At 41.1% G+C, this 22,781-nt stretch overlaps 1 protein-coding gene across 6 annotated transcripts in view; it reads right to left on the reverse strand.

The window, feature by feature from the left end:
* The window catches only part of armc10 (armadillo repeat containing 10), a 57,087-nt gene extending 40,452 nt beyond the window's left edge, over window positions 1-16,635 (reverse strand). For 3 of the 6 annotated variants that reach the window (XM_059654571.1, XM_059654572.1, XM_059654573.1), the window contains exons 1-6: window positions 15,882-16,635; window positions 12,192-12,305; window positions 11,297-11,442; window positions 10,850-10,984; window positions 4,245-4,421; window positions 1,913-1,984 (exon numbers count right to left, since the gene is read on the reverse strand). In XM_059654571.1, coding sequence (XP_059510554.1) covers window positions 1,913-1,984; window positions 4,245-4,421; window positions 10,850-10,984; window positions 11,297-11,442; window positions 12,192-12,305; window positions 15,882-16,089 — 852 coding nt within the window. In that variant the 5' untranslated portion in view covers window positions 16,090-16,635. Of the gene's footprint in view, window positions 1-12; window positions 1,561-1,912; window positions 1,985-4,244; window positions 4,422-10,849; window positions 10,985-11,296; window positions 11,443-12,191; window positions 12,306-15,881 lie in introns of those variants that run through there. The other 3 variants (XM_059654569.1, XM_059654570.1, XM_048554239.1) reach the window with 3 other exon arrangements.
* Between the last annotated feature and the right edge of the window lie 6,146 nt (window positions 16,636-22,781).

Here is a 22,781-nt window from a genome sequence, read left to right on the forward strand (position 1 = left end):
CATTCAAAATGTAGTGTTATGCTAATATGTGGCCCGTTTCTTTTTAAAACATTTACCTTATTTTGTGAGGGAAAAAAATGTCCATAAGTTACTGTATTTTGTTACAAATTTTATTTGGGAAAATAAAAAACACACAAATGATATTACTGTAGTTCTTAAACTTAACTTTTAACTCTTGCAAATGTTTGATGAACATAAAAGCGACACGCAGATGCAATTTTATTATCCGAAGATTGGATATTGAAGCTTCAATCTATATCTGCCTATGCTACAGAGCCAAAGGGCCCTGGCTCAAAGTCATATCTGAAAAATCCTTATCCTACACACTATAAATTCTTTAATCTTAACTCCAAAACAAAAACATGAATTTGGTAGTACAGTCTTAATATTGATAAATAACACTTTCACTCTGAAATCTATTTCAGCAAATGTCCTTTCTCAACTGAATGCATTCAAATGCCTCCCTGTGCTTATTTCCTTCTTATGATTTTCATATCTTGATACAGAAAATTTAAGTAATGGAACTGTCTTTATGTTGTATTCTGTCAATTTCTGCATAATTGTTATCAACGGCATGCTTTATCCTGAAATCATCTTTAGTTCGTCACACAGAAAGTAACGAGTAACTAGTCTGTTTGCCACTTCTACCTTTCTCTGGCCATCCTGGCTAATACGCATCATCCAGTTCAGGGAGCTATGCAATAGCATAAGACCATAAAATATAGGAGCAGAATTGGGCCATTCAGCCCATCAGGTCTGCTGCACCATTCAATCATGGCTAACCATGAATGTTTGTCACTTAAATTTCTTTCAATATAATCATGTTGCCACATCAGACGCATAACAGTACTTTGGCTTAAATAATTAGATAAAAATAAGTCAGCATCATTAATAATATTTCATCAGTTACAGTGATTCATAAAGAAGACTTAAGGAAACTTCAGATACTGTGCATTTTAAGTTACTTAAAATGTTTTTCCAATCACAAGATACAAAATGGATTCTTAATTTTTCTTTGTATTGTTGCTTTTCGGGGTTAATGCCTGCAGTCCAACATTATTTCTGGACCTATTAGACTTCTAAAAATACAAACACAATCATGACAAAACCAGCGCTGGTTCAAGAACAGTTAACCTGCATATTGGGAAAAGCTCCCCTCTGGGTTTACCTGAAAATAATATACATGTAGAAACTTGGTTTGCCAAATCACAGCAAATATCCATATTCAAACTTTCACATGTAACTCATATGATCATTAAAACATTAAACTACATGTATCTCCCTACAAATAATATGTCCCTAAAATCATTTGGTAATAATTCTAGCAATCTGTTGTTTCACTTCATTATCTTGGTACAATATGAGCTTTGTGAGTTTGTGGGAAAATGGTACTGCATTCCCAAATAGTACAGAATGGAGAGAATCCACCTCATATTCATACTGAACAGAGTTCTGCAACAGACTCAAATTTTCTTTTAGATTTGCCACCAATATCAACAGTCGAAGAAGAACTTCTTTGTTTACACAGCTGTCAAACAATAAAAGCAACGACAATGGTGCCTGAAATAAAGTATAACATATGATATACACACATCACAGCATAGATTATAAATCACATTTTAGATAAGGGTCCAGTTGAGCCCACAGTATTCTTTTTCTGGCAAAAACTGGATATTAAATATTTCCTTGCTTGAAAACAAATGCTGATTTAATTTATTAATTTTCTATACGATCCCAGTTACCCACACATTTTTTGCATTAAATGCACAAAATGGCAACATATTATTTAAAATTTGACATTTTATTTGAATGTTTTATTTTACAGTATAATTAGTGTCCATGACATTTATTTTCTATTTTCATCCTGTGTAAGTGCAGGACTTAAAATGAAAAACATTAGCACGGATCTTACCTGAGCACTAAGAAGGTCATGACATATGTCTGGGTTTGCGGACAAGTTTATCAGGACTTTCAATATTTGAACCTGTTGTTTTGAACAAATAAAAATCCATTAAGGCAGCTGTTTATCGAAACTCTATTTAGACCCCCTGCCATCATCCGTCTTGATCGCTAGTCTGTATGTGGTACATCAGGCACCAGTCACCTTCTGGTAACTTGCCACTTTTCATGTGAGTCTTCACAACGTGAAACACACTATCTAGAGTTCAGAAAACATCACAATCAAACTGATTTTTTCCCCCCCCTCACATGATTTCAGCAGGGATACTGGAAAGGTATCAAAACTGCAACCTCTTTCAGTTTATTTGCCTAACTCGTGAATGTTATGACCAATCCTTGCTCCCCTATCACTGCCCCAGCTGAGATAAACATTAAATACCAAACCTGTGATATCATTTATGTATGGTTTAAAGTACAAATAAATAATTGATCAGAGACTCTCAGCTACAAATAAAACCTCAATTTAAATTTTGGTTTCTGGTAATTTTTAAAATCTAATATTTACATTATTTTGCTACTGCTTATCAAGGCTTGTTTTGTTGAGGTTACATAAATCTATAATAGAAGTAGAATGTGTGCTGTTCCATTTTGAAGTTACATATTTTGTCCTTATTTCAATATGCTGTTATTTTGCATTATGTTGCCATTTAAACAGGGTTTCCCTTTAAAGGACCAGGAAGTAGGCTGGCATACTTTGGAAGGGGCTAAACATCTTCTGAGGTAAAGTGATCGTGTTCTGCTTGGAAGCAGAATGTAATTTGCATAAGACCTTCAGGTGTAATTTTATTCAGTTATTTCAGTGCTCTAACTCCTGAAACCAAAAAGGAAAGTTTGTGTTATAACATAATGTAATCATATGCAGAAGATCAGACTTTCCCAGATTTGGGTGACATGAAGATGTCATATCCAAATACAGGTTCTGTTACATGATAATATGCCTAGAAATCTTAATGCCTTTAAAATAGAAAGAGGGAAAGAAGTTACCAGGAACCTCTTTCCTGAACACCATCTTGTTAACCCCCACTAGAGATGATACCCATTTTGACTGAATAGCCTGGAAATACTGTTAAGACTGAAAAAAAGAAGAAACAGCAAGATTTTTGTTTGAAAAGAAGGCACATAACAGAATGGAACTTTTTGGGAAGGTGGTCATTTTGGGTATTGGAGAAAATGTTGAATGCCAGTCCATCTCCCAGTGACTGTGGCAATTTGGGACAAAAAGTTACAGAACATCACACAGCCCATCAAACATAAAAAAAATCCTGCTAAATAATGGTTGGTTAAATAGTTTTGGCTCATTATACTCAGTGGACATGGTCATACAGCATTAAAAAACCTCTATTTAAACACATGTTTGTATCCCCCTTAATAAAAGTCATAGAATGGCATATATTGAAATGGCTCAGTTTAAACATACGTAGATGATGTCTAGTGGCGACCTCTAAAGACAAGAATTCAGCAATGTTATTCAGACACAGTAAAACTATCTTTATTCTGCAGCTGACTATGTTATTCTTGAGCAATATGAGTGGAAGATTGCCAGTGTTCAGTTTTTGCCTTGTTAAAATCGCCAAATCCAATTTAAAGTGTACAAACTACGTTTAATAAACAGTATTGTGCTTTAGAATGCATCATGCTTGTTTCCTGAAAGCCAAAAGCAAAGTCAGAAACTGAACTAGATCAACATCCAAGTGTGACTACAATAGCAAGTCAGATGCCAGGAATTCTGCAGCAAGTAAGTCACCTCCTGCTTCCCCATTATCTGTCGACCATCTATAACACAGGTCAGTGTGATAGCATTCTCTCCAATTATCTGAGTCAGTGCAGCTCCAAGATCATCCTCAACACAGTCCAGAACAAAACAACCTTCTTGACTGAAGATCTATCGACCATATTCAACATCCACTCTCTCCACTGCTGATACACAAAAACAGCATTGGTACGCAACAATTCAAAAGGCTTCTCTGACAGCCACTACCAAATCCACAACCTCTACCACAAAGGCAGCAATGGCAGAAGATACATGGAAATACCACCGCCTGTAAAGTTTCCCTCCATACCACACACTGTCCTCATTTAGAGCTATATTTGTTGGGTCAATCTCCTTTCCTAACAGCACATGGGATCTAGAACATGGCAAAGATTGCAGCAGGTCAAGAAGGTAGCTCATCATCAGCTCTTTCAGGGAAGTTTAAAGTGAGCAATAAATGCTGGTTAACTAGTGATGTCCACATCCCATGAATGAATAAATTAGAATAAATACTGCTGCAGTCAGCAAGTCATACCTTTATTTTTTCTGTTCCTTCCACCAGGAGCTTAAGGAAGTGAGGAATGTAATTGGTCATCATGTAATGATAATTATTGGTAATGGAGAAATTAGTCAGCACTCGAAGGCTAGCTACTTGTAGCTCAGAGTTTAAAGTGGTAGTCCTTAGAATCTCCAATATTTGTGGGATCCAAATCTATAACAAATAACATTTTTTGACAATACATTAAGAAAACCATTAAGTGCACATTTAATTAATAAGAAAACACAAAATCTTTGAAACCTTTGTACAGTAGTCACTTGATTAAATGCATGACGATTAACATCCTGTAAGACATTTAATTAGGTAGAGACATCATCTGAATTCCTACTTTGCATAGCCCTTCACTGAAAAAGTTACATTTCAATCTTATTTCTCAAAAAGTATATATGACACAAACCTCTCTTTATTAATGGAAATATATAACTTCAAACAGGTGCGTACATACCACCTATATCATCTACTGTATTCTCAATAAGTAGAAATCAAACAGGACAACATGGAAACAAGACAACTGTATGAAATAGTAAATCATAAATATGGTACCACTGAAATTAAGTTGTGGTCATTCTTCTAGCTTGTTTAGAATCTACACTTCTCACTTGGAGTATTTAAATTAGCTGAATAGAGATTGATATTACCCACTAGTGTTGCAGAGCTGATGTTAAGATGGAATTTTCTCATCACTGTATGAATTTCAAACATCGTTAATAAAAAAACCCATCAGATCTCCTTGTTAGTAAGTAAATCCACTACATACATAGAAGGTAAGAGTAGTCCATTCGACTGCTCAAGCCCATGCTGTCATTCAGTACGATCATGCTGATCATCGAGCTCAATTTTTCCTCATCTCAGTACTAAAACCTTAAACTTAAACTATGACCTCTGGTGGGGGAATCCAGAACCATCGGGAATATCCTTCCTGTATCTAACCTGTCTAGTCCTGTTAGCTTTTTGCAGGTTTCTATGAGATCACCCCTTATTCTTCCAAACACCAATGAATAATTTCTAAGAGACTCAACCTCTCCTTATGAGGTGCTGCCATTCCAGGAATCAGACTGGCAAACTTTCATTGCACTCCTTCTATAGCCCAAAAATCAATCCAGTCTTTGTTCATATAAATCAGTCTGATAAAACTCTGTTGTACTCTGTCCATGGTCAGGGCATTCTTCCTCAGATAAGGAGACCAAAACTGCACACAATATTCCAGGTGTGGCCTCACAATGCACTATATAATTGCAGCAAAATATTGTTGCTTGTGTACTTGAGTCCTCTCACTATGAAGGTTAACATATAGTTTGCCTTCTTTATCGCCTGTATACTTACTTTCAGCAACTGGTGCACAAGGACACCCAGGTCTCACTGAATATTCCCCACTCTCAATTTGCAGCTACTCAAATATAATCATCCTTCCTGTTTTTACCGAAGTGGATAACCTCATATATCCACATTATACTACATCTGCCATGTTTTTGCCCACTCACTCGCAGCCTGTCCAAATCACACGGACATCTCTGCATCCTCCTCACAGCCAACCCTTCCACCCAGTGTGGTGTCATCTGCAAATTTTGAGATATTACATTAGTTCTCTCATATAAATCATTGATACATATTATGAATACCTTTAGTCATGGTATATACTACACTAAGCATCAAAGACCAGGCAAAGCTAATGGAAATGAAGGACTGAAAACAGCAAAATACTAACAGAAACACCAACTGCTGGAGAAACTCAGCAAGATCTGGCAACATTTATAGAGAGAAACCAGAGTCAAACATCAGATCCAGTGATCCTTCTTTAGAGAAACAAATTACTGCAGACACTGGGATCTGTACCAAAAACACAAAAATGCTGGCGATCACAGCGGGTCAGGCAGCATCCATGGAGAGAAAGAAAGCTAACGTTTTGAGTCCAGATGACTCTTCTCAGATGGTTTCTTTCCCCCAACCTTTTATAGAATCCACTGTATTTTGCCTTGTTTAACAGGTAAATTTAAAAGGATTCAACGGCTAATAAGCAAATGTGTTTTTTGTTGGATAATTTGTTGCTAGTAATGCTTGACATGTATGATTCAGGTAATTGATAACTGAAATGATTCCTTTGGATGAAACAGTCATATTGATTTGATAAAAGGTGAAGAAGTGTGAGAGTATATTAACACGTCCTCTGCAGGTCAGCACCAGCCCAGGATGGTGTAGGACTGGTCTGAGTGGATCATGTGGTCCAGCACTGTGCCAAGGCAAATCGAAAGTGCCCTGGTAAAAATTTTGTAGTCTGTGCTGAGGGGGGAGACTGGACACCAATTCTTTAACAAATAGAGAGCCACCTTCTTAGGTAACAGAATGATGATGGCCCTGCACCAAGAATGGGGCATCTCCGCAGTCACGATACATTCTTGCATGAACTACACATAGTTGCGCCCCAAAAACCCTCAGGATGTCTCAGAATGCCCTGAAGTACTCCACAGCCTGCCCATCCAGTCCCCAAGACTTGCCCCTGGAATGACAGTCAAGGACACGGTTGGCTTTTCCAAGCTCAGATTGGGGGTTGGGCCTCCAAGCACCCTTGGGACTGACCTGCAGCAGGTCCTCCAACAAAACTCTTCCTTGCTGGATGGATCCGCAGGGAAGAGAGTCCTAAAACAGTCCCTCACCCAGAGCCCTGATGCCCTCAGGATCCATGATGAGGGATTCATCACTGGCTAGCAACACAAGAAGCTGCTGGTGGACCCTGTGCCTCTTTTCCAGTGCACAGTCGAAGGGGCAGCCACAGTCGAGATCCCAAATGAACTGGTCCCACGATCTCAAATGTGCGCTCAGGCTTCAATGAGATACAGGTCCCAGAGCGCAGCCTTCTTTTCTTCATACACCTTCCACACAGCCGGGTCCACAGCAGGCTGACGAGACGTGACTTCAGGTTGAGCACCTCCTTCTCCAACCCCTCAATTCTGGATTTCTACCTCTTCATAGACCCCCATAGATACTGCTGACTGAAGACAGAGATCTGAGTTTTGCCTGCATCTCACCACAGCCTCAAGGAGGGAAAGCCCCCAGCTTCCTTCTCCAGCTGGTCTAGAAGTGACAAAAAGAGTCCCAGAACCGCTCGTCCTCCAGCAGCAGGTCGTTCAAGCGCCAATACACCAACCTCGCCCAGCACTGAATGGAATGAGCTCCACCCAGACCTGGTTATGATCGGAAAATGGCACCTGCTGCACAGGAGACATATGTCCTAGAAATATAGTGGCAGACAATTCTGGACACTCCGACCCCAGGCCTTGCAAAGGTGAAGGCAATGGATTCAATGTAGAGATTTCACCAGATGTTGACCAAATCAAAGGGGTAACCAACTCCCTCAACGTGCCCCACCAATGCTGAGCTCTTCCGGGTACCACTATCATCCCACCTCTCGAGGGTATAATTGAAGTCTCCTCTAAGAAGGATAAGTTCACCCTCACTGATGGGGCTGAGAAGAGTAGACACATCCCTGAAGAAGCATGTCTGCTCAGGTCCCACCCAAGGCATGTACACATTTACAAAGTGAAACATCGTGCCTCCAAAACAAACCGTGAGTTGCAGCAGATGGCCTGCCACACTCTCCTTGACCCTCAAAATCTCTGGCTGGGAAAAAGAGGCCAACAAGATAGCCACCCTTCCGGAATTGGAGGCCAGGTAACTCACGAAGACCCTTCCCCAAAGCGCCAGGAACTATGCAGCTTCATCTTCTGAAATGGTGTGGGTTTCTTGCAGGTGGTTCACCATGTACATTCGTCCCGAGGAGTGAGAGGATACAAAATCTGTGCTGGGCCTTCTGCTCCCATTGACATTGAGGCTAGCCACAGATGTCTTCAAGGCTGCAGTACGTGCCACCAGTTAAAACAATGAAACCCAACTTACTGAGTGGGTGCAGGGTTTCTTTTCTCTTTCACTCCTTCAGGATACTGCAAAGGAATCCCTGGCACTGCTCCTTCGCATTCTTATCCATACCTGGGGCTGCCAATTACCTTCAGCAGACATGACCAGAAGCAGTAGAGAACTCCACTGGTCCACAGCCAACCGGTCTCTGTCTCGGGGACCAAGCACTGCTTGGCAGAAATCCTGGAGTTCCCCTGTAGACGTGAGGGGGATCTTGTTCACGAGCACCATGTCGCTCTCCACCAAGTTAGCGACTGACACTCAGTCCTCTTCCAGGTTGTCACCTCCGACTCCAACAACTCCCCCAAACTAAGTGTAATGATCTGGGGGTCACCAGTCAGTCACATCCCTGCCTCAACCCCATTCTTTGGGTCAATAGCAAGATGATCCTTTGCAGGACCTCCAAATCTTAGATTATGTCAGACTCAACTAAAACAGTGACTGAAATATCAGGCCCGCTGGGTGGCAGCAGTTCAGAAATCTGCTTCACTCCCAGCACTGGCTCGCCCTCCGTATCTGGGAAAAGGCCCCAGTAAGAGGGGAGATGCCTAACATAAAGGCCTGGAGGTGGCTACGAGGCTGCTTCTTCTTCACTGCCATTCAGGGTACCATTCCAGTTCTTGTGGCATAGGCAAGACCTCAGTAGCCAGGACCACCTCAGCCTCTGAGTGCATGGTCCAGATGCAGGGCCGGACTCACGGCCCCTTCCCTCACAAGGAGGGACAAGGGTTTCCTGGGGACGCTGCTCCCTCATCCCCAGGAGGTGTTGTTGCTAGTACTGGACTCCCCCTGTCTCTCTGACCTCATGGAGTGGCGCCTTTTTTTGGGAGGATGAGGGTAACAAGAAGCACCTCCATCTCGCTACTGATTCGCCCCCTCCCCTTTTCCTGTGACTTATGGGTTTCAGGGGACTTGGGGGTTGGGGTTGCAGGGGAAACCGCTTGCTCACTCATGCTTTTATCATTGATAGGCCCCACTCTGGTTCCGACCCCTGCAACCTTCCTGAGGAGCCTGGGTCCACTATCCTTTGCAAGGGTTCTGCATGGGGGCCAATGGCCTCAGGGTCAGTTGTGGAATCCTGCTGGGACGCCACCACCAATACTTAGTCTTTCTCCAGGCTTTCCTCCACTGCAGATGCTCTCCTCCCATCCCACTGGTATCCATAAGCGAGGTAGCTTCCTCCTGTGGCAGCACTCTCATGCCCAAATGTGAAGATGCCCTCCATGACATCCGCCCAGGCCAGGCAAACGAAAACCTGATGCTGCAGCAACAATGGTGGAGGCACTGACTAACCTTGCCAAGGCTGGAGTGCGAGTAACATTTCACCCAGTGTTCTTCTGTTAAATAAGTTAAGCAGAGGATGCAACCATCCCACGTAGGAACGATTGGGCCCCACAGTGGATGTTGTTTTAGAGCTCCCCTTGCATTCCCCCTACCCCCACCGCTATGCCTCACCCCAAATCCAGGACTATCTCCAACCCTCACGCAAATCATAGAAAAACAACCTGATCAAGTTCATTCTCACCAGCTAGCACCAGTCCTTTAGGCTGCCATGTCTCAAACCACAGGTCCCAAACAACAAATCCACCAAAGGCAAGTCACTGGCAGATGACTTAGGTCACAGTCTGGAAACAGTAATGGGGAAGAGGGCCGAACCTCCTAACAGTTCCAGGCACCAGACTACAGTATTCAGTCTCTCACAAATAAGTATTCAGGCCTTTTCAAATACACGTAAATTCTGTCCCTCAAGATCCCCTCCAATAGCTTGCACACTGATGTCAGAGTCATCGGTCTATAGTTCCCTGGCTTTTCCTTACCACCTTTCCTAAATAGCAGCACCATATTAGCCAACCTCCAGTCTTCCGGCACCTCTCCTGTGGCTATCAATAAACCAAATATCTCAGCAAGGGGCTCAGTATTCACTTCCCTAGGTTGCCAGAATGTTCTCGGGTACACCTCATCAGTTTCCGTGGATTTACCTGCCTTTATGCATTTTAAGACATCCAGCACCTCCTCCTCTGTAATAGGGGCATTTTTCAAGACGTCACTATTTATTTTCCAGAGGTCTCCACTTTCCATATCCTTCTCCACTGTAAACACTGATACAAAATATTCGTTTAGTATCTCCCTATCTCTTGCGGTCCCATGCACAGGCGATTTTTCTAATCTTTAAAGGGGCCCTATTGTCTCCCAAGTTACTCAGGTTGTCCTTAATGTATTTATAGAATCCCTTAAGCCTACTTTCTAAAACTATCTAATGTCCTACTTTTGCTCTCCTGATTTCCCGCTTAAGCATACTCTTAAAGAGATTTGCTCGATCCTTGCCATCTATACCCAACATTTGCTTCCATCTTATTCTTGACAAAAACCTCAATTTCTCTAGTCATCCAGCATTTACTACACCTACTACAGCCTTGCCCTTGTGACTTCTTCCAGTGTCCTTGCCAACAATCCTGCATCAACTCACATCATCTAAAACAGATTTTGTGATGACTGCTTAATTTGTTATGTGGGGCAATGTGCACAGATTGGGCTGCCACATTTGCTTAAGACATGTATGGAAAGTGAAAGTCACTACTATACGCAGCGAGTTAAAAAAAAACTGAAAAGCAGTCCTACAGTTAAGTTTGCACACGAAGATTTTTTCCCCCTCAAACACAATGTCTCATTACCTTCAGTTCTTTTTGGTTAGCAATATTCATGGAAAGATTATTCAAGACATTTAGTGCCTTAACTCTGACAGAGATGACTTCATCAAACAAGCAATTTGCAATGATGCTGAGTCCATCTAAGTTTCGAAGAAGATCCTGAAAATATAAAGGTACCAGTTAATTTAAAAATTATTTACATCCCCATTTTAGCAAAAATTAATGTATTATTTTTGTTTAATGTACTATTAAATTAAACAACATAGAGGCACTTGAAGTTCACATCAGCTCAGAAAAATAATGAATTTTCTTTTTGATAACAAATCTTTTACAAAAATTATTGTCCAAAAATACATATATACACTAAGTACAAGGTTGTAATAATTTTGTACTTTTTACCATAGTTCCATCAGAACTGATGCTTAAAATTTGATTTTTTTAAAAATGGATGACAAATGTATTTGGATATACCTGATTGGCACTGAATGCAGCACTGTTCCCTAAAGTCACCAGTGCTTGTTCTCGAGTGGAAGCATCAGAGGACTCCTTAAGTAGGCCCAGAACTGCTTGCAAATGTTGTCGTTCTAAGACGTCAGGAGACTTTGCACACAGAAATCCTGGAAGGAGAGGAGGAAGTAGCACATAAATGATTTTAAAACACAAAAATTTCAATCAGTTCCTCATATTTTAATCCTGTGAAGAGACATTTTGAATTTTTGGATAAAACTGATAAATGATTTGTCAAAAACCAACATGGCCAAATAAAGCAATTTAAGTCAAAAAATAAAGACAAATACAATGTCAACAAATATTTTAGGAAACTGAGTAGGGTCCCAACCTGTTCAACCTATCCCTCCATACCAAGGATCACGCTTGTGAACTACTCTTACCTGCTGTCAATGATATATTTTCATAAATAAGGGGACCAAAACTGTTCTCAGTACTCCAGATGTGGTCTCGCCAGTATCTTGTACAGTTGCAGTAAGGCTTCCCTACTCCAAATCCTTTGAAATAAGGGCCAACATTCCATTAGCCTTCCTAATTACCTGCTGCACCTGAGTGCTAGCTTTCTGCATTTCATGCACAAGTACCCATGTCTCTTTGTATTGCAGCTTTCTGCAGTTTTTCCTCCATTTGAATAATATACTTTTGTTCTCCTTCCCAAAGTGAACAACTTCACATTTTCCCACATTAAAATCCATTTGCCAACTTTTGCCCACTTATCGAACCCATCAATATCTTTTTGCAAAATGCTTACGTTCTTTTTCAAACCTGCTTTTCCACATATTTTTGTGTCATCTGCAAATTTGGCTATGCTACACTTAATTCCTTCCTTCAAGTCATTAATTTTTTTTAAAACACTTACTTGTAGGACGTGAGTTTTGCGAGCTGACCAGCATTTGTTGCCTTTCAGAAGGTGGTGGTGAGCTGCCTTTTTGAATCGCTGCAGTCCCTGTGTTGTAGTTAGACCCACAATGCTCTTAGGGAGGGAATATATATATTGTAAATAGTTGTGGTCCCAGCAGTGATCCCTGTGAAAACTTACTGGTCACAGTCTGCCAACCTGAAAACACCTTTATCCCCACTCTCTGTTCCCTGCCCATCAGCCAATTTTCTATCCATGCCAATATACGATCTCCAGCAATGCAGGTTCTTATGGCTTAAGATATTTTTGAAGTACTTTGCTGAACACCTTCCGAAAGTCCAAACAGAACACATCTCCTGGTTCCCCTCTATCAACTCTTGTTGAGACTTCCTGAACAAAACTATGATAAATTAGGCAGGCATGATTGGCAGATTTCCAGTTCTCTGGTACTTCGCCAGAATCCAAGGATTTTTGGAAAATTACAAATCAACGCTATTCACTGCAGCTACCTGTTTTAAGATCCTAGGATGCAAACCATCTGGACTAGGGGACTTATCTGCCTTTAGCCCCATTAGATTGTTTAATATTAATTCTCTAGTGATGGTACATAATTCCTCCACTTGCATTCTTCAGTACTAATGGGATGTTTGAAATCTTCCACCATTAACACTGATGCAAAGTATCTGTAAGTCATCTACCATTTCCTTGTTCCCCATGACATCTTCCCAGATTCATGTCCTACTGGCCTATACTCAATCTGACCTCTCCCTTCCTGTTTACATATTTAAAAGGAGCTCTCAATGCCAGTTTTTGAAATTGTTGCTAGTTAGCCCTCGTAGTTACTTTTCTTTGTCTTTATCTTTTTAGTCCTCCTCTGCTGGGTTCTGAATTTATTCTAGGCTTCAGGGCTATGGCCGACTTATGCTTCCTTGTATACTTTTCTTCCAATTTAATAGGCTCCTTGTTTGGTTGGTTTATCCTGTCTTAAGAATATTTTTGTTGACAGTCATAGATTACCTTCTTAAAATGTTTCCCACTGCTTGCTTACTATCATTCCTGCTAAGCCATCTATCCAGTTCACTTTAGCCAACTGTATCCTCATTTCATTGAAGTTCATTTTTTGGGGGAGGGGAATGGGAAGAGAAGGGGAGGTAGTCATACCAGGTCAGAAGCAAAATGACTGAAGGCTTACATAGGTTGTGAAGTTACATCTGTCTTACGTTAAGTTTAAATATGCCTTCAATTTCCATGGGAATGCAGCTGTGTACTCAGTCTCCAACTCAAATTCAGAATCCTAAAGAAAATAGGAAATGACTATAGGGAAACTTCCCAAGTGCGTCTGGTCTCCAGTGATCAGGAAGTAGACAATTTGCTCCTTCCCTAACACGGGACTTGTAGTCAAATGTTCTCAAGAATGGTCACTGGACTTGAATTGTTAATTTTGTTTTCTTTCTAGCATTGCTTCCAAGCCTGCTGAGTTTCTCCAGCAATTCGTGTTTCTGAGCCAAATGCAACGGGCCGGCACCGAAAGACGCGTATGCATGAGTAGTCTCAGAAGACACATGACACCAGGTTACACAGTCCAACAGGTTTATCTGCGAAGACAAAGTTTCTAAGCACTGTTCCTTTATTAGGTAAAAAATGAAGAAAAGCACACAGGCACAGAATTTATAGGCAGAGAGATCAAAAAATCATACAAATCGGGGCAGCATGGTGGCTGCAGTGCTAACCACTGAACCTCACAGCACCAGGAACCAGGTTTCAATTCCCGCCTCGGGCGACTGTCTGTGTGGAGTTTGCACATTCTCCCCGTGTCTGCGTGGGTTTCCTCCAGGTGCTCCAGTTTCCTCCCACAGTCCAAAGATATGCAGGTTAGGTGGATTGGTCATGCTAAATTGCCCGTAGTGTTCAGAGGTATGTGGGTTATGGGGGATGGGTCTGGGTGGGATGCTTCAAGGGGCGGTGTGGACTTGTTGGGCCGAAGGGCCTGCTGCAACACTATAGGGAACCTAATCTAATCTAATCAAATAGTGTGGCTGTAGTGTCAACAGACTGAATAACAAATCTTTGCAGGTGATCAAATGTAAAAAAGTGTGAGTAAAGTGTCAGCAACTGAATAGCAAGTGAAGGGATGACCTACAATTCAATTAAATGAAGCAGAGAGTTAATTACAAAATGTTAAAAAAAAGGCAGTACTGGAGACAAATCAAACAGCTAGAATAACAATACAGTTATAAGAGTCACATGCCAAGGGTCTAATGAAAGTAACAAGTAGTCTACACGTGTATAAACTAATTAAGGTAGAGAAACGCTATGTTATCAAGCTACGCACAAGATTGAGCAAGACTTTGCTGTTGCACAGGACCTCCGATCAATGCAATTCACCAGATTCGTGATGCCATTTTCCTCCTTTGGACTCATGGCGAGGAATCACTGAAACGACTACACAATGATATCAACAGGTTTCATCCCATTATCTGACTTACCATGGACTACTGTTTAGAATCAGTCTCACTTTTCAATACGTGCATCTCCATCAAGGGCAGACACCTCAGTACCTCACTCTATACAAGTCCACGCATAACCTCAGGATGCTGCACATCTCTAGCTTCCACCCTAAACACGTTAAAGAAGCCATCCCCTACGGACAAGCACTACGTATACACAGGATCTGCTCAGAAGAGGAGGGACCTGATAGATGTGAAGATGCTGAAAGATGCCCTCATAAGAATGGGATATGATGCTCAACTCATCGATTTCCAGTTCTGATACACCACAGTGAAAAACTGCAATAACCCACTGAGACGACAGATATAGGACATGGCTGATAGAGTATCCTTCATCATCCAGTACTTGCCCATAGCAGAGAAACTACGCCACGTTCTTCATATGTCCATCATCATCAGGGTCATCTCATCCAGATCATCCTTATGCCTTCACTTGTCACCTTCAAACAACTGCCAAACCTTAAACAGAGCATCATTCGCAGCAAACCTACCCAGCCTTCTGTAAAGAAAAATCAACCACAACACCACACAACCTTACCATGGCACCCACTGCAAGACATCAGTTCATCGACATGGACACTACTATCATTACATGTGTGAATACCCCACCCACCATATGCACGTCAGATATTCGTGCGACTCGGCCAATGTTGTCTAGCTCACATGTTGCAGGCAAGGATGCCCCGAGACATGGTATATTGGTGAGACCATGCAACCACTATGACAACAGATGACGACACTATGCAACAATCGCCAGACAGGAATGTTCCCTCTCAGCCAAGGAACACTTCAGTGGTCAAGGACATTCAGCCTCCGATTTTCGGGTAAGCATCCAAGGCTGCCTTTGAGATACACAACAACGCAGAATCGCCGAGCAGAGAATGTATCCAAGTTCTATATCCATGCAGATGGCCTCAGCTGTGATTTTGGGTTCATGCTGTGCTACATGTGACCCAGCACACTGTTCGACATCTGCAAAATCATCCTCACTGTCTTATTTTAACACAATCACCTGGACAACTTGTTATGATCTCTCTACCATAATTAGTCTGTACAGATTTTAACGTGCAGTTACTCAGGAGTATCTGGTAGTAGTTAAGCCACAGGGAAGGGAAGTTGTAAAGTTTACTGAGAGTGAATGAAATGTCTCCTTTTCTCCCTCCACACTTGGTGTAAAGAGTACCTTCTGCTATTCCTTGCTCATCACCCGGTACCTTCAGGCCGGTCACTCGGTGGACTAGGTTTTTCTCTGACGGACGGTCGCCGCCAGCTCGCTGCTGCTGCCGTTTTAGTGTCACCAGTTTGTGGAGGCCGTAAAGTCCCGCGGCCCCGGCCAACAGGCCCACGGCCAGGCGCACAGTCCATCTCCCATCGTCAGCAAGAGAGCCCATCACCGCGGATCCACCCCACAGAAACACCCCTCGAGCTCAAAACCCACGACAATGGGCAAGTGCAAGGAGAAAAACTACGAGCACTCGATGCTGCACAGCATTTTCAGTCCATGTCCTCGGTCGATGTGGAGCTGTAAAACGGGGGGGAGGGGTGCTACCGGCCAACTGAAACGGTTCCCGGGGTTTCTTGCAGCAACGCACACAGTTACCGAACTCCGAAAGAGTCATATTGAGGTCGGATTTTCCATCGGCCAGGCAGTCGCTATAGCTTCTTGCACGTAGTGGCCCTACAGAATCCCCATTTGTAGCTCACCAGCCCCCAAGCAATCGCCCCGGAAATTGAATTTTCCGCTGGCAATGCCTCTGTGCTTTGAAACTTACAAAAACCTCCATTTCAATTAGACAATTCGGAGAGTTCCGATGGAAATAAGTACAGTAGTTACTCAAGAAAAGTTAGTGTGTTAAATAGATACATAGTAACTAGTAAACTGACACCGTATCACACCCCCTCTCACGACACTTCCCGCACCCTGACCGGGGAACCCTTCCATCATATTTAACCTAACATCTCCAGGACACAAAATCTCCTTTCCCCTGCTCTGGACCCGGCCTTTCATCCCTTCTGGACTCAAACAGCATGCTAGCCCCTGTTGCGGGATTCTTTTCTGTGTAGGGGTCCCTAGATCCTCTTGTTATATTAACATAAGCTCAAAATCTCAAACTATGAAAAGTCATTACACTGACTCAGTATTTTTTCCAAACAAAGATCCTACTCTTGATCAACGTTAAAGAACTGCCTATACTACTCATGTTCACAGATAAAAATCGGCTGGTCATGCTGTCAGGCGATCTCTTCAAATGCGTTGTCAACTAAATCTAGTTTCTCACATTTTCAAAAGAATTGGTTTCACTTTAGCCTTCTGGAAACACGATGGAGATGAAACAAACCTCTGCCTTTAAGGGTGATCAACTTTACGTCTCGTACAGCATTTCAGTTGATGAAATGTGAAAAAGACGTGAACTAATGCAGCTGCTTAAAAGTGTACAGCAGAGTGAGCATTGAGAAAATAAATTCACCTTTTCTACATCCTGTGTCAATTTGACTATTGACTTCGCTGTTAACAACTAACATTTGTGATTTAATCATTCAAAAAATTGAAAAAAGGTCAATATGATGTCTGTATGTAATGTCAGGTATAATTAATCAGTCATTATTGCAAACTTTCAAATTGTATCTTTGGAGTGAAATTTGTAAATTGCACTATTTTACAGTAAGAAGTGGCAAAAAATCAATAGGCTCACGCTTATCATTTGTGGAGAAGAGATCAGAAACTATCATCACCACTGAACTTCATGTATGTTCAGCATGGGTTTGTGAACAACTGGCCATTTTTGACGAATCAAGTTGCATTTCTCAGGTCACTAACATGGAGAAAAGTTTCTATGAATGCTATCTAAATAGTTATTGTCACCACAGGGACAAGAGGGCACTGTCTATCAAACCTCGCTAGTCTACAAGCCCCACCGTTACTATAAATATTTTGATTCAATCACGAAAATGGCCATTTGTTTCCCTTTTAGTACCGCCAGCTAGAATAAATCAAAATGTTTCTTTAATGAATTCAAAGATAATCCATCTCTTATAAACAGATCATTTCTGAAAATGTGTGACAAAACTAGTTAACTACTAAGCTCTAATCCAGAATTTGAACTATATCCTGTGTAATTCCCAAAACACATCACAAACAATACAACTCTGCAAAAAGGATAATTAAAAGGGTAAAGAAAAATACCCTTTGTGGCCAATGGTCTGAAAAACAGAAAGATCAAATACAAACAGCACACCAGATTTCATTTTGACAAATTCAAATTGTTGACTGCTCTAAACTAAAGGAAGATTTTCTGAATAAATCTTTGATTTGGATGGAAACCAAAATGGTACCAAATCCTTGAAAAATGATCACAGGTTAGCTTTTTAGGATTTACGAGGTAGTCAAGATATTCAGGTATGGAAATGTTATCAGGTTCTCCAATACTTCAACTAAGAGCAAATTTCAGGACAGACAAAGGCTTTCACTGATTGCTAGCATTGGATGCTTCTTCTCATTCTGGCTCTTTTAAGATTTTGAAACAGAAAACAAGACCAGAAAGGGTTGCTAGGCAACCACTGACACTAGGCCCCGTAAGTCTCTTTCCACCAGGTTTTCAAGCTCTATTACTTGATGACTCTGTCGAGGTCAAAAATGACATTACACCAGGTTATAGTCCAACAAGTTTGTTTGAAAACACTAATTTTCTAAGCTCTACTCCTTCCTCAGGTGTAAAGGAGCAAAGATTCGAAAGCTGGTGTTTTTAAATAAACCTGTTGGACTATAACCTAGTGTCATGTGATTTTTGATCTTGTCCGCCCCAGGCCAACACTGGTATTTCCACTTTATGACTATGATCTCTCTAAAAGCTTTGCTTGGATGTTTTTCTGAAGTCACTTGACTCTCTAATCAGCAGGTATCTTACAGCCCACATTAAAATTGATGAACTAATTTCTTGATAAAACCTGTTTGTTCCAGAAAGTATCTACGCAATTTAATGTCTCTAGTTCAGAAGTATAAGCATGTGTTCTATTGTTAAAAGAACATTGGCGCCCCCATGTGATTATGTTCAGTTACTGACCACGGTGGTAACCAAACTACAAAAATGACCTAAAAAGACAAATTTCTTCTGACTTCTGACTTGTCCAAGAGCTGGTATCATAACACGATTCAAGTATCTAAGATGGTTCATGGATAACAGCAGCAAATACTGTACTCCAAAAAAACAAACACATTAAGAATGTAGTACAGGGAATGTTGGGCAATGGACAGAATAATTAGAGACAAAAAATGGGAAAGTTCATATTGAATATGCAAAAGAAAATACATAGAAGATGACAAATTCTGTTTGGTATATAACTCTACTTGGAATGATCTATTGTATTATACAATACAATAAGAATATAGCCAGAATCACTAGAAAATTGTATATGCGGGATTCTTGTTGGACAACAATTTTTGAACAATGCTACAATGGGCAAGCGACGTTAACATAGGAAAAAAGAAAAAGCAGCAGGAATAGACCATTTGGTTCATCAAGCCTGCTGTACCATTCAACGTGATCATGGTTGATTGTCTATCTGAACACTACGCTTTTGTTCCTTCCCCATATCTCTTGATATTTTTAGTGTCTAGAAATCTATTTGTTTTGTTAAATATATTCAGTCCCATGGATTTACAACATTGTCTGCAAGAAAATTTCCAGATCTGAGTCCTAAATAGTCCACCCCATATCCTGATGCCTTGTTCCAAAACTCCTCCTGACATGGGAAACATTATCTTCACATCCAGTCCATCCAGCCTGCCAGAATTTTATATGTTTCAATGAGAACTCTCTCATTCCCCAAACTCCAGTGATTACAGGCCCAGATGACCCTATGTCTTCTCAGAGGTCGTCTTGCCATCCCTAGAAGAGATTTTGCTGCACTTTTTCTGTGGTAAATATATCCTTCCTTAGGCAAGGAAACCAGAACTGCTCACAATACTCCAGGATGCCTCACCAAAGCCCCGTACAACAGTAGTAAGACATCCGTGTTCCTGTACTCAAATCTTTCTGCAATAAAGCCTAATATATTACTTTGCTTCCTAACTGCTTGCTGGACTTGCATCCTTGCTTTCAGTTACTGGCACCATACGCAGGTCCTTAAGTATATCAACATCCCCCACTCTATCATCACCTATATGATGCTCTGCCTTTTCTGATTTTCTGTCTGAAGTATATAACCTCATACTTAGCTACATTATGCAACAATCGTCATCTATTCAACCACTCAGTCAACTTGTTTAAACATGCTTGAAGCCTCTTTATCTCCTCAACATTATTCACAATAGCACTTGTGTTATCAGCAGTCTTGGAAATACTACAATTATGTCCCTTAACAAAATCTTTAGTGTATACTGTGAATACATGGAGCCCAAGTACTAATCTTGCAACTACCCCACTAGTCACCATCTTCCATTCTGAAAAAGATCCATTTATTATTACTCTCTGTTTCCAGTCTGCAAAACAATCCTCACTCCTCGACAAAATATTACCACCAAATGTGTAGTGATTGGAATGAGTCAGCCAGGTGGATCTCATAGAACATGAGTTCTGTGATTGGGGTTGTCAACCTGGTCCAATTAGGGAGTCCCGGCTGACATATATAAATAGGAGTAAACAAGGTATAGAGCTGGATGAACACGGCAGGCCAAGTGACATCAGAGGAGCAGGAAAGCTGATGTTGTGGGTCAAGACCCTTCTTCAGAAATGAGAGAGCAGAAGGAGATTCTGAAATAAATAGGGAGGGGGGGAGGCGGAGGGAAGATGGATAAAGGAAAAGATAGGTGGAGAGGAGACAGACAGGTCAAAGACACTGGGTTGGAGCCAGTAAAGGTGAATGTAGGTGGGGAGTTAGGGAGGGGACAGGTTGGTCCAGGAGGGACAGACAGGTCAAGGAGGTGGGATGAGGTTAGTAGGTAGGGAATGGGGGTGGGGCTTGAGGTAGGAGGAATGGTTAGTGAGGCGGGGATGAGCTGGGCTGGTTTTGGGATGTGGTTGGGGGAGAGGAGATTTTGAAGCTTGTGAAGTCCACATGATACCCCTGGGCTGCAGGGTTCGCAAGCGAAATATGAGATGCTGTTCCTGCAGCTTTTGGGTGGTGTCATTCTGGCACTGCAGGAGGCACAGGATGGACATGTTGTCCAAGGAGTGGGAAGGGGAGTTGAAATGGTTCGCAACTGGAGGTGTAGTTGTTTACTGGCTCCAACCCCATCTCTTTAACTTGTCTGTCTCCTCTTCACCTATCTTCTCCTCTATCCATCTTCAATCCACCTCCCCCTCTCTCCTAATTTATTTCAGAACCCTCTCCCCCTCCCCCTTTTCTGATGAAGGGCCTAGGCCCAAAACGTCAGCTTTTGTGCTTTTCTGATGTTGCTTGGCCTGCTGTGTTCATCCAGCTCTACACCTTGTTATCTCAGATTCTTCAGCATCATCAGTTCCTACTATCTCCATATAAACAGGAGTGTTGGGGCTCTGTTCAACTAAGAACCCGGCATTGAGCTAGCTGGGTCAGTGTCTTGTACTATGCATGTGTTTAATAAAGGGTGACTTGATGACAGGATACTGGTCTTCCTGGAGTTATTTCAAAACCATATGCTTTAATTTTGCACACTAACATTTTATGTGTTACTTCAACAGAAATTTTCTAAAATTTCAAACTCACTGTACCCAATAGTTTTCCTTTAAATATTCTACTAGTTATGTCCTCAAGGAACTCTAGTTGACTTGTCAAATATGATTGATTTCTATCTCATTAATACATGTTAACATTGTCTAATTACATCAATATTTTTAAAATTTCCTGTTTTTACAGACTTTAAAGTAGATTTTAACATTGTCACTACCACTGATGTTAGGTTACATGGTATACAATTCCCAACTCTCCCCCTTTTTAAAATTGTGGGGTTCCATTTGACAAAGTCCAATCTCCTAACCTACTTAAACAAGAAAGGTATGTCTTAACAACCAATGAAGTTAGGAACATTATCAAATGAAGTTATTAAGATGAGCCAGTATTTTATCTGTGGTAAAACCGATATTACAACTCAACGGGGAAGAATGCACTAACAATTGAACCCCACTATTCCACAAGCCATGACAAATGCATAAATACCCAATTTAAACCATTAAAGATGATCAATTTGCCGGACTCTCTGCCATTCAGGAAAAAACTAATTCACATCCCGTTTTGTCATTAATAAGGAAGTAACTCTATTTAATGTAAGCACGGTTATTCTTTAACAAACAATAAAAGAAAGAATTACTAAACTACTACTTTGTGATTTAAGCCATAATGATTAAAAAACCCCAAATGCACACTTATTCATTTACCAATCAAACAAAGGACAGATGGCTTGACATAAATATTACAAATGGGAAACCATAAACAGGGAAAGTATAATTTTGAAGATGAAAAGGCCAAATCACAAAGTGGACAGTTATCTTTCACAGTTCTTTTGATTTTATCAAAGATGACACACTATTATCTACAGACTCCTCCTATCCTTTGGTTAATAGCTGATTGGGTGCACCTTGGTTTTTTCTTGTATTAGAATTCTTTCTTTAAATTTCTTTCTTTCTTTTTTTTTCTTTTCACACACAATGAAGACAGTGAGAGCTGTTTTCTGTTTTCCAGCTCTGGATGTTTTTGGCTGCAGCACTGTCATAAGTCTGTAGCAAATTGCAGCATGACTAATCTGAAGGCTGTCATCGGACAGTTTTTCCTGAACTCAAAGACTTTTGGTGCCACTCAGTCTCAATAATGTAACAATTTCATGAGCACAACTTGATATTTGAAAAAGATCAAGGAACCGCAGATGCCGGAAAACAGAAACAAAAACAGAAATTGCTGGAGAAACTCAGCAGGTTCGCCAGCATGTGTGGAGGGAAAGAAAACTTAACATTTTGAGTCCAGTAACCCTTTTTCAGAATTGTTTTGAAGAAGATCACTGGACCCGAAACATTAGCTGGAACCATAGACTGTTTTTAGACTTGAATGGCATGACTTGACATTGATTCAATCCATTTAGTGTGCAAAGATTGATGTCTCTCTAGTTTTTGAT

The sequence above is a fragment of the Stegostoma tigrinum genome, chromosome 25 (genome assembly GCF_030684315.1).
Source record: "Stegostoma tigrinum isolate sSteTig4 chromosome 25, sSteTig4.hap1, whole genome shotgun sequence".
Taxonomy (NCBI): Eukaryota; Metazoa; Chordata; class Chondrichthyes; order Orectolobiformes; family Stegostomatidae; genus Stegostoma; species Stegostoma tigrinum.